Source organism: Thermobia domestica, chromosome 10 (genome assembly GCF_964235325.1).
Source record: "Thermobia domestica chromosome 10, izTheDome1.hap1.1, whole genome shotgun sequence".
Lineage (NCBI taxonomy): Eukaryota > Metazoa > Arthropoda > Insecta > Zygentoma > Lepismatidae > Thermobia > Thermobia domestica.
The window spans coordinates 184,768,662-184,783,176 of NC_137463.1; the positions used below are offsets into that span (position 1 = coordinate 184,768,662).

The following is a 14,515-nucleotide window of genomic DNA, read 5'->3' on the forward strand; positions in this document are numbered from 1 at the left end:
AGTTAGTATGAGATTTCGTTATTACCAGATGTGTCGGCAACTAACGCCACTTGGTTTACAACAACGGAAAGGTGTTAGAATCGTAACAAAATACATTTTGAACACAACTAAACAATATTTTTGGCAATGTGCTACCCGCTTTGCTGGTACACAAAACTCATAGTCATCATACATGTCGTTAACCGGTAACTCTTGTGATGATTGCGAACCTCTTAACATAACAGCTGCAGTCATATGGAGCACTACTCGTCGGAGAGAGACAACAATGCACAACTGGAGTCACACAATGTTCACAAGCCACATTTAACAATGCTACCAGAATCACATGATTCGTGAAACCAAGTCTTACATTCAATACAGTGAATCAACGTTTTAGGACCCCTGAAATCATAGTTATATCCTCCACAGCCCCATGGAGCATGTTTCCATTCTTCTTCCTTTTAGAGTATGCTTGTTTCTTCGTGCCGGAAGAAGTGGAAGAGCCAGCTCTTGCGAACAGGTGTGGTGTAACCAATACTCCTCTGACAATAAGAGAACGATCCCTGGGATGAGATTTGCTCCTAGTTATTTTAGGTGTAGGCAGAAGCTCGTGGATGGAGTGGGCACTCGGTGGTCTTGAAGGAGAAATAGAGGATGGTCATGTGCTTGGAGGTGTTGGTGGAGGTTACACCATTTGAAGGAAAAGCGACATCGGATATAGCATTTTTATTAAAAGGATGCGCTGTAGCACTAAAGCCTGAAATTGTGTTCTGATGTGTTGCTGAACGGAACCATGCCTGTGAAAACAGTTTTGGAAACTGTAGTTTCCCAAGTGTTCTTCCGGGATGCGTTCGTCGATAACTGTCAACTGTTTCAGAGCAGTACATTTTTAACGATCTGGAGAAGCTCTTGTCGAGAAGTTGAAGTTCATGGGTGCAAAGTGCAGGCAAGCACAGCAGTTAAATATACATGGTCTCAGCAGCATTTAAAATGGTAATATCAAGATGCCTGCGATGATAATCTACAATAAGCAGTGCTCGGCCAGGGATCCGATGTTTGTTGAAATGTTTCAGAAATGTATGGGATTATTCCTTTATAACATAGCCTTTAGGTGTCATTGCATAAGTGTTACCTGGAGGAAGATCATCACCACACTCTTGTATACTTTCCCTTGTATAACACAATCGGAACCAATTTGAATCTCATGCATTGTTGCATGCAATAACACTCACAGTTTCACCTTTCTCGACATGAGTGGCATTAAGAACTCGCTTACTCCCTTTCTATGCCAGGATTTTTAGGCTATTGTTGTACGTTAGTTGTAGCCCAGTATCATCTACACTGTAAATATGTTCAGGATTGTCACATAAGTTCATAGCATCAAGTGTATTTCCCAATAGTGTATACAATTCCTTCACTATAGTTCTGTTGAAACGCATGAGTTTACCATAGCTCAAATTTTCAGCCTTTCTGGACACGATGTTCAGGTGCGTTGCCGTGAAATCATAAAACCAATCTTTTCCGGCTCTACCACTACGAAATGGATTTGTTATGGCCTTCTCTTCACATATTCAATACATGGCCTCACAAACATTTTTTCTAGTTAAACCAAATCCAACTGTTTGTAAACGAGTTATTCTCTGTTTTAATTCTTCTTCGAGTTCCTGAGACAATACAGAGCTGTGACCAAGGTTCCGAATGAGCGTCTTGTCCTTTCGTTTTACCCAGTGTCTAAACTTTCTGCAAGGAATCTTAAACGCACATACAATCCTTGCAATTTTCATACCCTGCTCGATGGCCGTGATAGCTTGACATAAATTATTTCCAGATCACCTGGTCAAATATTTATTTATTATTTCCAAATAAATAAATAAATAAATAAATAAATAAATAAATAAATAAATAAATAAATAAATAAAAATAAATAAATAAATAAATAAAAAATAAAAATAAATAAATAAATAAATAAATAACAGTAGTATTAGTTTCGATTAACGATTAGATGGAGTGACGTTATTTCCCGACATGAAAGTGGTGTTATTTCCAGAAGCAATAGACTTTGTTTTAACCATTCTTTTTATACTAAGAATAGCGGTCCTGCATATTTTATCTATATCACAATATTACGTAAGTATGGCCCTATCGACGCATATCTTTAGCAATAGTAAAATCTTACTTTTACACAAACAATTCGTCTACCTCGTTCGACACACTAACAATCTGCGAGCTGTTTCCTCTACTCCGCGGCTGCCACGTCAACATGTGTTCACTCTTTTCTGTTTACTGACGAGGGGCTGGCCTCTAGTCTTTGTGTATACAAAGACAATAGGCATCACTGCTTATCACACACCCATAAGTGGTCAGCTTACGAACCACGTGTTCATGCTAGCACTGTGGAAAGTTTTAAATGGCGTTATTACCCGACTGGCGTTATTTTCTGAAGTTACCTTATATAAATTTGTTTTTATAATACAAAAATTACAAGAGACCTGCAGCCAATGTAAAAGAATAAGTATATGTAAAGGAAATCTGTAAATCAAATTGAAAATCAATTTAAAATTAAACATCTTTGCATTCTACTCTTATAGAATGATTTTACTATTAACATTTGTAACCAATTAATCCGACATTTTAAAGTAATCTTGAAAGACAGTTGACAATCTATGTCTGTTTGCAAATGGTAAAATTCACCAATGTCAATTGTAAACGGAATCAATGATGCATACATATAATGATTAACAAATGACAAAATAGCTCGAATGGCTAAATTAGAAGCTAATGACTAAATAAAAATTCCACTCTCGATTTTCTTATGGCAATGGGTAAACTTAAGCTGACAACACACCCTCCCCGCTGTTCAATCAACTAGTATTTTTTTGGTGCGTGTTGTTCAGAGTTTAATTCCCACTGAGAGAGTATTCTAAGCATTACAGCGGATTGGATTCCACCTTAAACTACAGGTCCATGTCTCACAAAGCCTCGGTGCTGAAAAGGGACGCATAAGTTCAATAAACCCACATAACACGCAAACGTCTATGGAACGTCCGAGACTGATCCGCAGTGGACAAGGACATCCCAGGATCATCCAAATTTGCTCCCGAGTCATCCATGGACCTCCGCGGGATATCCAGATGTCCGCTAATATCCCTGAAAACGGGATATTCAAGGGGAACTGAAAGATATATCCACTGGTAAATCGTGGGATGTGGTCCTAGGTATGTCCAGCGTGGGATTTTCCTGGGATCTCCTTTACCATTGGGGACGTCCGGTGGACATTCCATGTCGGAATACTTTACGACATCCCATGAACGTCCTTCATGGGATGTCTACTCATTATCCCGATAATCCAGGAACTATATGGGATAATTTGGATCAAAATGGGACGTCCTAGGGACGTGGTGTGCTAAGAGGGAAACAACCAATAAACTAAACTGGCAACTCCGATGTTTTCGTTGAAATGCCTCTTTGAAATGACCTTGTAATTAATTTTTCTTTCATGTATACTGGTATTTACGGGGAGTTTTGTCCCTTCCTTCCGAAGTTAAGATAAATTAAATTGTTATTAGCCTAGTACAGAACGAATCCTTTAGCAAACAGCATTCTAGAACGGTCCTCTTACATTGTGATATTGTCCCTCAGACAAAATTTCCTGGAAGAAAACCCTGCTTATAATGATACACAAACTACGGAATCACCAAATCTATGAAGTTGAGCTGTGAGTTATATTGTTGTCGTTGCCATGATAATCCATTCTTAACGTACCACTTCCCAGTTCCGAGTAAGGTCTAAAGAGAATCGTTATTGTTTGCTAAGGAAACCTAACCATCTAGAAACTAAAGCAGTAGAAGAATCAGTGGCACCAATGGTTAAGATTTCAATAGGGAAATGGTTGATTTTATGTAACGAGTGTTCGATGACAAATGAATGACTGAAAGTTAACACGAGAAATGTTATATGTCTTTAGATTTATAACATTTCACAATTTAAAAAACATATATGAAACAACTTCATTTTTTCTAGAAATTGTGATCAGTCTGGAGACACTCGTGTCAGAATAAGACCGCCACTATTTGAAATACTTGGGCTTATTTGGTTCTGTACACAACAACTTCCATCTTGGTAGGTAGATTTTGGGTCATTTATGTAAAGAAACTAATTCAAATAATGTAGAGATTAAAGGAAACCTTTCAATTAATGCCAAATGTAGAAACGTGGGGAAAGAGAAGTAAAAGAATCGTTTGCAATCCTGAAAAGGAAAAAGGTCATGTATTATATAAAATTAAGACACATTTGGACAAATCATTCCCCTTGACATTTTAAATTAATTGAAATACTAACTTGTAGATTCCATTAAAAACAATGGCATATTACATTGTAAATTCTCGACGGAAATAAACAACGGAGTGTCACTTAAAGTGCAAAATGCATTTGTTTTCATTAAGATGATATAAAAAAGCATTTTACTTAAAATATTAATAAATTTTGGATACCGGTAATCATTTATTTATAAATTTCGTTGATAATGTTGCAGGAATCCTTAGCAATGAAGGTACATCTACAGTCAGTGGCGTATTTACAATTTTGTTTCGGGGAGGGCTTTGCTAACTTCCGGGGGGGGGGGGGGGCTTTGCCTGAAAATGTGAAAATTCTGCAAGATATTTCTTATACTTTACTATAGTAAGTGATATTTCGGAGAGGGCTTAAGCCCGGAAGCCTCACCTAAATACGCCACTGTCTACAGTATATAGAGTAATTGATAGGGACGCTAAACTCTAATCAAATATATTTATAGTAATTAAAGAAACAAAATAATTGTTATGTTTAATGAACGATTCCTAATCTGTCACACTAAATAGCTAATTGTAAACAACTCAGGTACAAAATGCAATATTATATTATGAGATTAAAAATAAATTCTTAATTCCTGAGAAACAGAATATTCTACTATTTTTCTACTATCGAACGTGATATTGCTAACCTTTTGATCACCAGAGAACTATATTTTATTAGTGTGTGTCGTACTTGAAATTTTACATTTTACCTCATAAAGTAATTAAAACAATTGGCATAATTTGTTGAACGATTCTTATTCTGTCACACTAAATAGCTAACTGTAAACTCCTCTAACTCTAGCTAATATAAACTAAGTGCAAACAAGTGCAAAATGCGATACTATACTATGAGATTAAAAATAAGTTCTTAATTCGTCAAAAACTGAATATTGTACTATTTTACGTTTCCCTCAATTCTATTTCCTGCGTAGATCTCTGAAATATGCATCCTAAGATACATGTAAAATGTCTTAGTTTATTTAACACATAGCCAATGTGTCAAAAAATGCGAAGTTTACAAAAGAAATAAGAAATTACTATGAATAGGCAATAAAAATGTATATATCAAAGTCTCAGAGAAGCCATTAGTAATACTTTTGTACACAAATACCAAAATAATTATACTGCATATTACAGATCGGCATCGATTTCATCGTTATACAAAGAGGACAATAATATCAAGAGTATCGAGATTTAGTTAAGTAGAGATTAATTTATTTTAGTCAGAACTTATAATTTCATTTAATAACATTTATTTATTATGAGACATATTCCGTTTAACGTTCCTATTTGGTTAAAATGAAAAAGGATAGATTTTTTTTAATCTTAAAAAGTAGTAAAGTTAAACATACATTCTTATTTTAAACGAATACAATACTTACTGTAAATGTATTTATCATTTATCAACGAAAGAGTGTCAGGTTTGTTTTAAGTCAAGTTTCATAAACAAATTGCAGTAGAAACATTAATTATTTGTTAATTATATAGTTATATTACTATCTTTAAATGTTTTAACCATTAATCATATTCACATTAAATTATCTATATATGCATTTTATATTTAAGTGATTTAAGTGGACAATTAAACTCAATGATTATAAGTAATTTAAAAATACATTTGAAAATAAATGAGAAGAAAAAAAATCCCTTGTTTCACTTTGACATTTAATTAATATCTTCCCACTGATAATAATGTTTTCTACTGATTGTGTCTAATAATATCGAGCTATAATGTTTTTTCTGGTACAAAACATACATATGATGATGTTATGTGACTTGTTTAGATATGGAAGAACGATGTCTTCTTGATAGATAAGACATAAAATTAATGCAACGCGTCAGCTTTGCACATTTCCACTGAAAGCCATTATTCATGCACAACGACAACAGATAGAAAAGTTATCTTAGTTAAAGTCCGTTGAAGATGTAATAAATTATTGAAACACTGAACATAATATGTGCAAAATTTAAGGTAAAAACGATTTAGAAGAAGACATTATTTTCAGGTCCAATCCCAATGGTCGGTCTTGCAATAATGTACCATAACATGTTGCTGTAGAGTATCGTAATAAAATCAACATTTTTTGACCTATTTAAAAAATCATTTCATCACTTGTTTACTCTAGAAATGGCGTAGCAACATTTGTTAATAGAACCATTTATTTACGAACTGTGATTACCGTTTGCGTTTGCACTTGGACAATCTATGAGCACCAACATTACATAATCCTGCCTGCTTACGTGGCCCGCGTTTTGTTCTTGCTCGCTTTAGCATTTTAGTTGCCCCGCAGTAAGGGCTATTACTCTTCTTAATTCATGATAAGCTAGCTTTTAATGATTCTTTTAAAAGGTGTAATTAACAGGATTGATAGCACTTGCCGATTTGAAGTGATCCCTTTTGTACACGGCAATTACGCTACGGACTATAACGAAGTTAATTGGCGGTCAAACTCATCACTTTTTCGTTTATTTTTTTTCAATCCACATATCTTGCCCGATGATCCTTTGATCTCTTGTCGATGGGTGTCGTCACTGCACTCTATACGACGCAAAATCATACTAAACTTGAAACAAACAAGCAATTTAAAATTCCTGTTTGAAATATAAAACAAAATTTATAAGACTTCCCTGTTGGTGTTTGAAAGCTATGAATTCTCTTGAAACCATTTTACTCGCGAATGATGTTCTTTTGATATCGTGTTCTTGATTGGAAGAAATTCCATTGTTCTAAGTGCAGTAACACACCCTCTAACGAGCGCTTCGTGACAAACACAATACGCAATTCTTCAAACATGTTATCGATTTCATTTGCCGTGTAGTCTAATCGCTCAATACCGGGTTTTAATATTCATTCTTTACGACATTGTGAACTGTTCGAGAACAAATGCTGTGAAGGTCAAACAAGCAGTGTATAACAGGAAGATATTTTAAATGATTTCATTCACTTCATGTTTTTATGCGTTATATTGAGAATGCGCTTTCTAGCATCAAAGGTTAAAACTTTGTAACACCGCTTTCAGTATACTTACGCCTTGTTGTAGAGAAGTGGCCTACTCAAAAAGGAATGACGAAAATTTATCTGTTCACGTCGCTTTTTTGTTTGTACGTTTTTAGCCAGGTAAGACATTTCTGGTCTAACATTTTCTTCAGTATGTAAAATGCGCTGCACGTAATCAAAACAGCCAACGAAAAATCCTGCTTTTCTTTGATTTTTTAAAAAGTGCCAATGTTGCCAGCAACTGTCTTAAAGTGGATAAGTAATTATCTGATCCCATTGTGTCGGAACTTCACCATGCCTCGGAGGTTATACATCAACGATACGTGATTTTTAAGTTTGATGTCTTCTATTTTTTCTTATCGGATTTGCAGGCCTGAGTTGGTGCGTGGTTGAATGGTCTGGCATGTCACGTTCAAAACACATATTTGTCATAATTAATTTCAAATGGAGTAATAAAGTATTATAACAAAAGGCAACATGGTTATGATGGATTGTATTATATTTACTGCAACGTTTTACGTTCTTTGTTTGTGGGTAATAATAAAAATAGTAACTCTATAGTAAAGCTGCAAATGTATTATGATGGACAATCTCAAAGTAGGTATTGGGTATCATACATGCAACGAAACTTATTTTGTAACTATAGGGTCGAGTATTTATCTTATTTTTGGGAATATAAAAGTTCATTTTATTTTTGAAAACATTATTTTTAACTACGTTAATATTACATTGAAATCAGGATATGTAAAGTGTAGATAAACCAAAGGAAAACATGATTTTAGAGATAAATTTTTCGGTGCGCGAAACTTATCTTTGTAAGTAAACTAGGGTTGAGCAGATAATATTTTGTTGAGGTATTGAATGGAATTGAAAAATTTTGGAATATTTCATCTAATATGAAACATTTACAAATAATATGGAATCAATTTAAATTAAGCTGATAGATGGTTATACCCAAGAAGTATTATGAAGTAGAACATTCTGAAACATTCCAGTGTACATACACTGCCCTGAAAAAAATCGTCTCTTATTCAGTAAGTAAGCCTATAGTTAGTCCATAAATATAAAAGAGCTCCTTCTGTCTGATAGCTACAGAGAGTTCATGTGGTAAGGATCCCATGCTAAACTACAGATCTACATTTCATACAGCCCACACCAAATTTTAATCAACCATTCAATTAATAAAAAGGTCCACAGCACGAGATTTTTCAAAATGTTAAATACACAATTACTTGCAAACTAAAACGATATTTGTTAATCTCTTATACATACATTATTTACGACTGCGAAACATGTTTAAAAAGCAGAAACATAATTTTAAAAGTTACTTGAATTTTTATAAAGTTACGGTATCTTGAAAACTGTAAGGACTTGAGAAATTATAGAATTTATTCTGAATTATGACAACAGGTTATGAGTTTGAAGTTTTCTCTGCCCAGATATATATGCTTCAAATGGTTAAATTTCCTTGTCGAACTAGTCAGTTAAACATGAAATATAACATCACGATTGTGTTTTGTATGCCGTGAAATGACTGCCAAAGTCAAATTTCTACACACAAGCAGTTTTTCAAATGGAGAAATGAAAGAGTTTACAAAGCAGAAATAATTTAACTCTAAAAAGAAAACATTTATGTTATCGACTTCTGATGCGATAGTTTCAATGTTTTAAAACATTATTAAATAAAGAACATGCGTCAGTTACAAAATATGAATTAGTGCTTAACTAAGATCAATAAAAGTTATTGTTTGTTTGCTATTTAAAGTAATTTTATATATTATTTTTCACTAAGTCACTATCGACAGAAATAAAGTCTGACATTTTAAAATCCTTATTACACTTATCATGTTATAAGAGTGCATATAATAGAATTTTCTTTTCGTAAATGAATATATTTATGTTCAAATATATTAATTACCGCACAAATTTCAAAATTAAAGTAAGATTAACTTCTTCATTAATATTCTAATTAAAAATAGCAAATGTTCACATACATTTATTTTCCACGTGGTACAGTGTTACAAAGCTTACACGTAAAAGGCTAATTACGTGTTTCAGTAGTCTATAAACAATTTTCTAGTTGAGATGTAATTGGATCTTTGGGAGATTTAAAGTTATGAACTTCTTATAGAATATTCATTTTCTCGAATGTATAACTATCGGATGTTAGGAGTATGGGTAAATCACTGGTCTATTTGATTACTGTTTTCGTGATATTATACGGATTTTGTATTTAGCAAAAGCAATATTAATTTTAGACTGACACTCACTCTTCAATAAAACAACAGGAAATATTTAGATATGAAAGTGGGTGATTTTTCATGGCACATGCCTGTTTCATTATTATTTCATATACATATAATATTATCTGTATGTGTATTATTACGTATCATTTTATTACATCTAATTATTTCATAATCATTTAGTTGCATGTGTCGTGCCTGAGAGTCTAAAGCCGAAACAGTAAATTAGGACTTCGTTTCGCATTGAAGATATTTGTTAATATTTAATTATGCTCATTTTTTCAATATATTCATATTCAACTTTTTATCTGTCAAGAAGAATTGATTAGTTGTCGGGTCAATCAACTTTTCGTATGTGGATTAAGATTTTAATTTTTTTTGATAAAATCTATTCAAGGGCATTAGTGAAAAGAATTCCATAAAAAATAAGGTTTAAGTTGATATAGATAAAATCGTATTTTTATTTTTATTTTTTACTATTATTATTTTGATGAGAGCCTTTGTTCCCTGAAGACGATAACCAATTTCTGGGTATGCCTTTGATTTTAGTGCTCGTTACTTTGTAATTACAGTAGTTTCTACACTAAACATTTACATATTTCTGTTGTTTGCAAAAATAATATTGAATTATAAAAGCTCAGCTATACTTAGATAACATTTAACATCTCTTTTGAGCCTTTCAAACACTTAGAACTTTAGATAATGACCTGAGATTACAAAGACATTGAGGGTTAGCAGGTATTTACATAAGAAATATTGTACTTAAACAGAACGTATATTGACCTTGCGATTTTTCGGTTTCAGCATGTTTAGTATCTCATGTTTATTTATTTTGAATTAATTTTGACTTTCATGTTCATTTTCAAATCCATTTTAAAATACTTTAATTTACCTTAATTTTGAATCATGCTTATTTTTGTAAAGTTCAGTATATATATATATATATATATATATATATATATATATATATATATATATATATATATATATATATATATATATATATATATATATATATATATATATATATATAAATAAACGTCTTTTAAATTGTTCTTTTTCTCAATCGACGAATCAGATTTTGATTGTTTTGGTTTGTCTGTCAAATTATTCTGTTCGAATCAATGTATGTATCGAGCTTCCATTATAGTTAGAATAGAAATATGCTTCACGCGCAGTACAATTAAAGAATCTTCTGAGCTCTGCGTACATGTTTTCAAAATGAGCTTTTGGTCATCTATTATTTGATATATCGTATGCGATGTGTAATCCGCATTGTTTCCACTACTGTCTTGTTCATTATAGCTTTAGAAATATTCACAGTACTAATAAAACAAAAGTGATCAAACCACCTAATATATTAATAATACTTGTACTATTGATATTTAATTGGGCTTTGATCAGTTTTGTTTCAATAATACTGTTTCCACTTAAATGATAAACATTGATCTAATTCTACCTAGAGAATAGGAAAAACTCCGCTTTTTGATATTAATTTTCTGTCTCCCCACATCTCAAGTTAACATATAATTTTAATCTACTTTGTAATGCGTTAATATTATGGAGACATTTCATGGCTTGGATAAATACCTATATGTTTACAACATGAAGTTCAATGTAGAAAACAACACAATTTACGTACAAAGAACCAATGTTATAATATTCACAAACGAATTATTTAAAGACAAGGCGTACGGTGATTCTGGTAAAACGCTCACCTTACTTGCAAAAGAGTTCCTAGTTCGACCCAGGAAATGTGTTTTTGGTTAACAATACCGCGTCTGCCGATTTTCTTGGGTTTCTTCTGTTTTCCCCAACATTATCATTTCACCAAATCTTTCGCAATAATTATTCACTTTCATTAACCATGCATATCCTTTAGCCAACAGGCCATAAACGTGGGACATAAAATTAGAAATTTAATTTCCTTTTAAATACAATAAATGGGAAACAAATATTATGCCTTGTGCAAAATAACAAAATAATATATTACTGCACTATAAACAGTGTTTTGTATCAATATATTCTTTAAAAATATAAGGACAGTGAATAACAAATTACCTTTTTTAAGGTAAATTAAACAAAAGAATAATTCTCTTTTAAAGCCTAATATATGTTTTACTTTCGTGCTGTATTTCACATAAAGGTTTTTCTCAATGCAGGAATCACAGGAAAATATTGTATTCAATGCAAGTTGTATCTCAATTGATGTACTTCAAGCGTGACTACGCGTCGAAGTAAATCATTCAAAGACAGTTCACGTAAATAGTGAAACTTCTTGTGAAGTTGATATTCTCATTCAATAAAAGAAACAATAACTTCAGTTGTGTACTTCTTCTGTAGCAATAAAGCGTTCAAGCTTCTGCTACATTAAAAATTGACAATTCAAACATTCAGCCTATTAGAAAGTTAGTGTGTTTCGTACGATGTATAAGAAAACATTTAAAAGAGATGTGACAATGGAAAATGTATCAAATGACATTCATAGTAATAATTTTTATCATTTTTTATCTTTTCAATCAAGACATTCTTCATTTCGTTGATTAATATATTTACATTTTTATTTTTACACATTCATCGTATTATTTCTTGGTTTTATGCAAATCAACCGTATGAGTAAGGTTGAAACTGAAAGCAAGAAATTACCTTGTTTTAGACAACATTAATATTATGACACATATCTAATCACCAAATATTTGTTTGCTATATTATGTGATGAAGAAACCGATTCTGTGTTTGTTCCCATGCCTTGAATTCGATTCCCAGTAGAAGATTTTTCTCCGTTACTCGACCAAACTTATCGTGAAAAAATGATAAAAAGAATACGATTGGTTGTAATACTTTATATATTTGAAAAAATGCAGAATTAAAAGCAAGTCAATACATATTAACCAACTCTTCATTAAAGTTCTTAATGTTAATTTTTTTGAGAAATTTAAACATTTAAAACATTTTTACTTTCTTAAATCCGCTGCTGAAACTCATATCAGGAAATCTTAACGCATCACCAACATAAATTGATTAAAGAGCGTGGTCAATCAATTGCTAGAAATTTTGAATGTATATAACAGGACTAGCAAAACCACCGATCAATATGTAACAACAAATAAAATAATATATATCTTTCAGCTTCAATGGTTGATCTGATAAGTCATCAATATGAGATTATTGCTGAAGGGATTTCCTTCGCGCTTTATCTTATTCGAAGGTTTCAACTACAGAATCATAATCTGTTCCGACAGAAAGAAGATAAGCGTCCTGTAAACGTTCCTTAGACACTCCTTAGATAACGTCCCGTTCCTGTAAACGGGAACGAAAATATATTTCGATTCGTTGTAATGACAGAAATAAACACTTTGCTAAACTATTGGGTACGGGAGTGCAAAGAAACAAAGCTGGAAATATGGACTCTTTTCACTTGTATATTTATCAACGTCAAAATCGAGTCATATTCATTGCATGCATGCATAATTAAGTCTGAAATTTCTAGAACTGGATGGAGTATGAAAAAAGAGACAAGTTCGAGAAATTTTGCCGCTCCCAGGACAATGGACCATGTTAGTCCATCCGTAAATATGATCCTGCTAAAGAATAGGGTGTCACCATTATGAGGAAACAGAAACAATAGATATAATATGAAACTTAATATTTTTAATGTACAAAAGATAAAAAAATAGTTATCTTGCAACATAATTAAAATATTAGTTACTGGCAGATGTCCGTTCTTCACACGGGGAGAAAACGTTTCATTTTGGACATAGAGGGCACCAAAACTGTCACTAATCAACTTAGGGACCTTATAAACTTTGAATTCGACATTGATATCGATAATTTTCAATTATTTTTACATGTCAGCATCCCGCTATTGAAGACTAATCGGTACTGAATTTAGATTTAAACGATTGGAAGTGTCATTGTTTGTGTTAGCAACCTCGAAAACTATGGATTGGACACTACTATCGGTCATTTTCGAACATTTTTATATATACACGCACCTTACCCTCTCCCTTCCCTAAGTTACACTGTCAAAGTAAAATGATAAAAAAAAAAAACATCCCAGGCCCGAACCTCATGTATGTTGAAAATTTGATCGTGTGGTTCACGAGCTATAAAGTCACATAGTCACTTTCATATATATATATATATATATATATATATATATATATATATATATATATATATATATATATATATATATATATATATATATATATATATATATATATATATATATGGCTAAATTATTGGCAACGAACAAGATACTTATTAAAGCAACAAAAAATCATTTCTGTCGATTTTTTCTTTTAAAAAAACTATGCATGCGAATTTGTCCTCAGGAATGCAATTTTGTTCATTTCGAATGCAATTTTGTTCATTAGTCTTAATTTATTTTGAGGATTATTAACACTTGCTGGCAACCTTAGTTATCAACATTTATGGTAACAGCATCAATCTTTATGTTTAAAACAGATATAGCTTTGTCGATTTTCTCGTAAACTACACACGAGGATTTACACTCACCGATGCCATTTTGATCAATTCAATGAATCTTATCGTTTGGTATATATCTTGTCTTTGTATACTTTTTTCTTGTTAAACTCTAATAATAATGAGGAATTTTTAAAAAAAATTAAACTAGCTTTCTTCAATTGAAAATAATAATTCCTATTATTATTATGATTTTTTTTTTAAAAAAAGAAAAGAAACTGAATACCCATAGTTCTTTGGGAATCTCGTTCTTCTCTTAACCACATGACGGATTAAAGTAAACATAGGCATATATATTTTTTGTTTCCCATTTAACATATTGGAATCCTCAGTAGTTGAACATACTTCTTATGGGTCTAAAAAGAGCTTTCAAAAGAAACACAAGTATTCCATACGCGGAGTTACGGAATTTGTCAGAGTGTTTTGGAGCATTACTGTGTTTGGTTTGTTCAGGTACATTACTTATTTGGTCAATG

At 32.1% G+C, this 14,515-nt stretch overlaps 1 protein-coding gene across 2 annotated transcripts in view; it reads left to right on the plus strand.

Annotated features, from left to right (window-relative positions):
• Positions 1-7,222: 7,222 nt before the first annotated feature.
• Positions 7,223-14,515, plus strand: part of LOC145662874 (trypsin-1-like) — a 138,828-nt gene continuing 131,535 nt past the window's right edge. The window contains exon 1 of one of the 2 annotated variants that reach the window (XM_081728834.1): positions 7,223-7,428. In XM_081728834.1, the coding sequence (XP_081584960.1) occupies positions 7,375-7,428 (54 nt within the window). In that variant the 5' untranslated portion in view covers positions 7,223-7,374. The remainder of the gene's footprint in view (positions 7,429-14,515) is intronic. The other variant, XM_081728835.1, reaches the window with a different exon arrangement.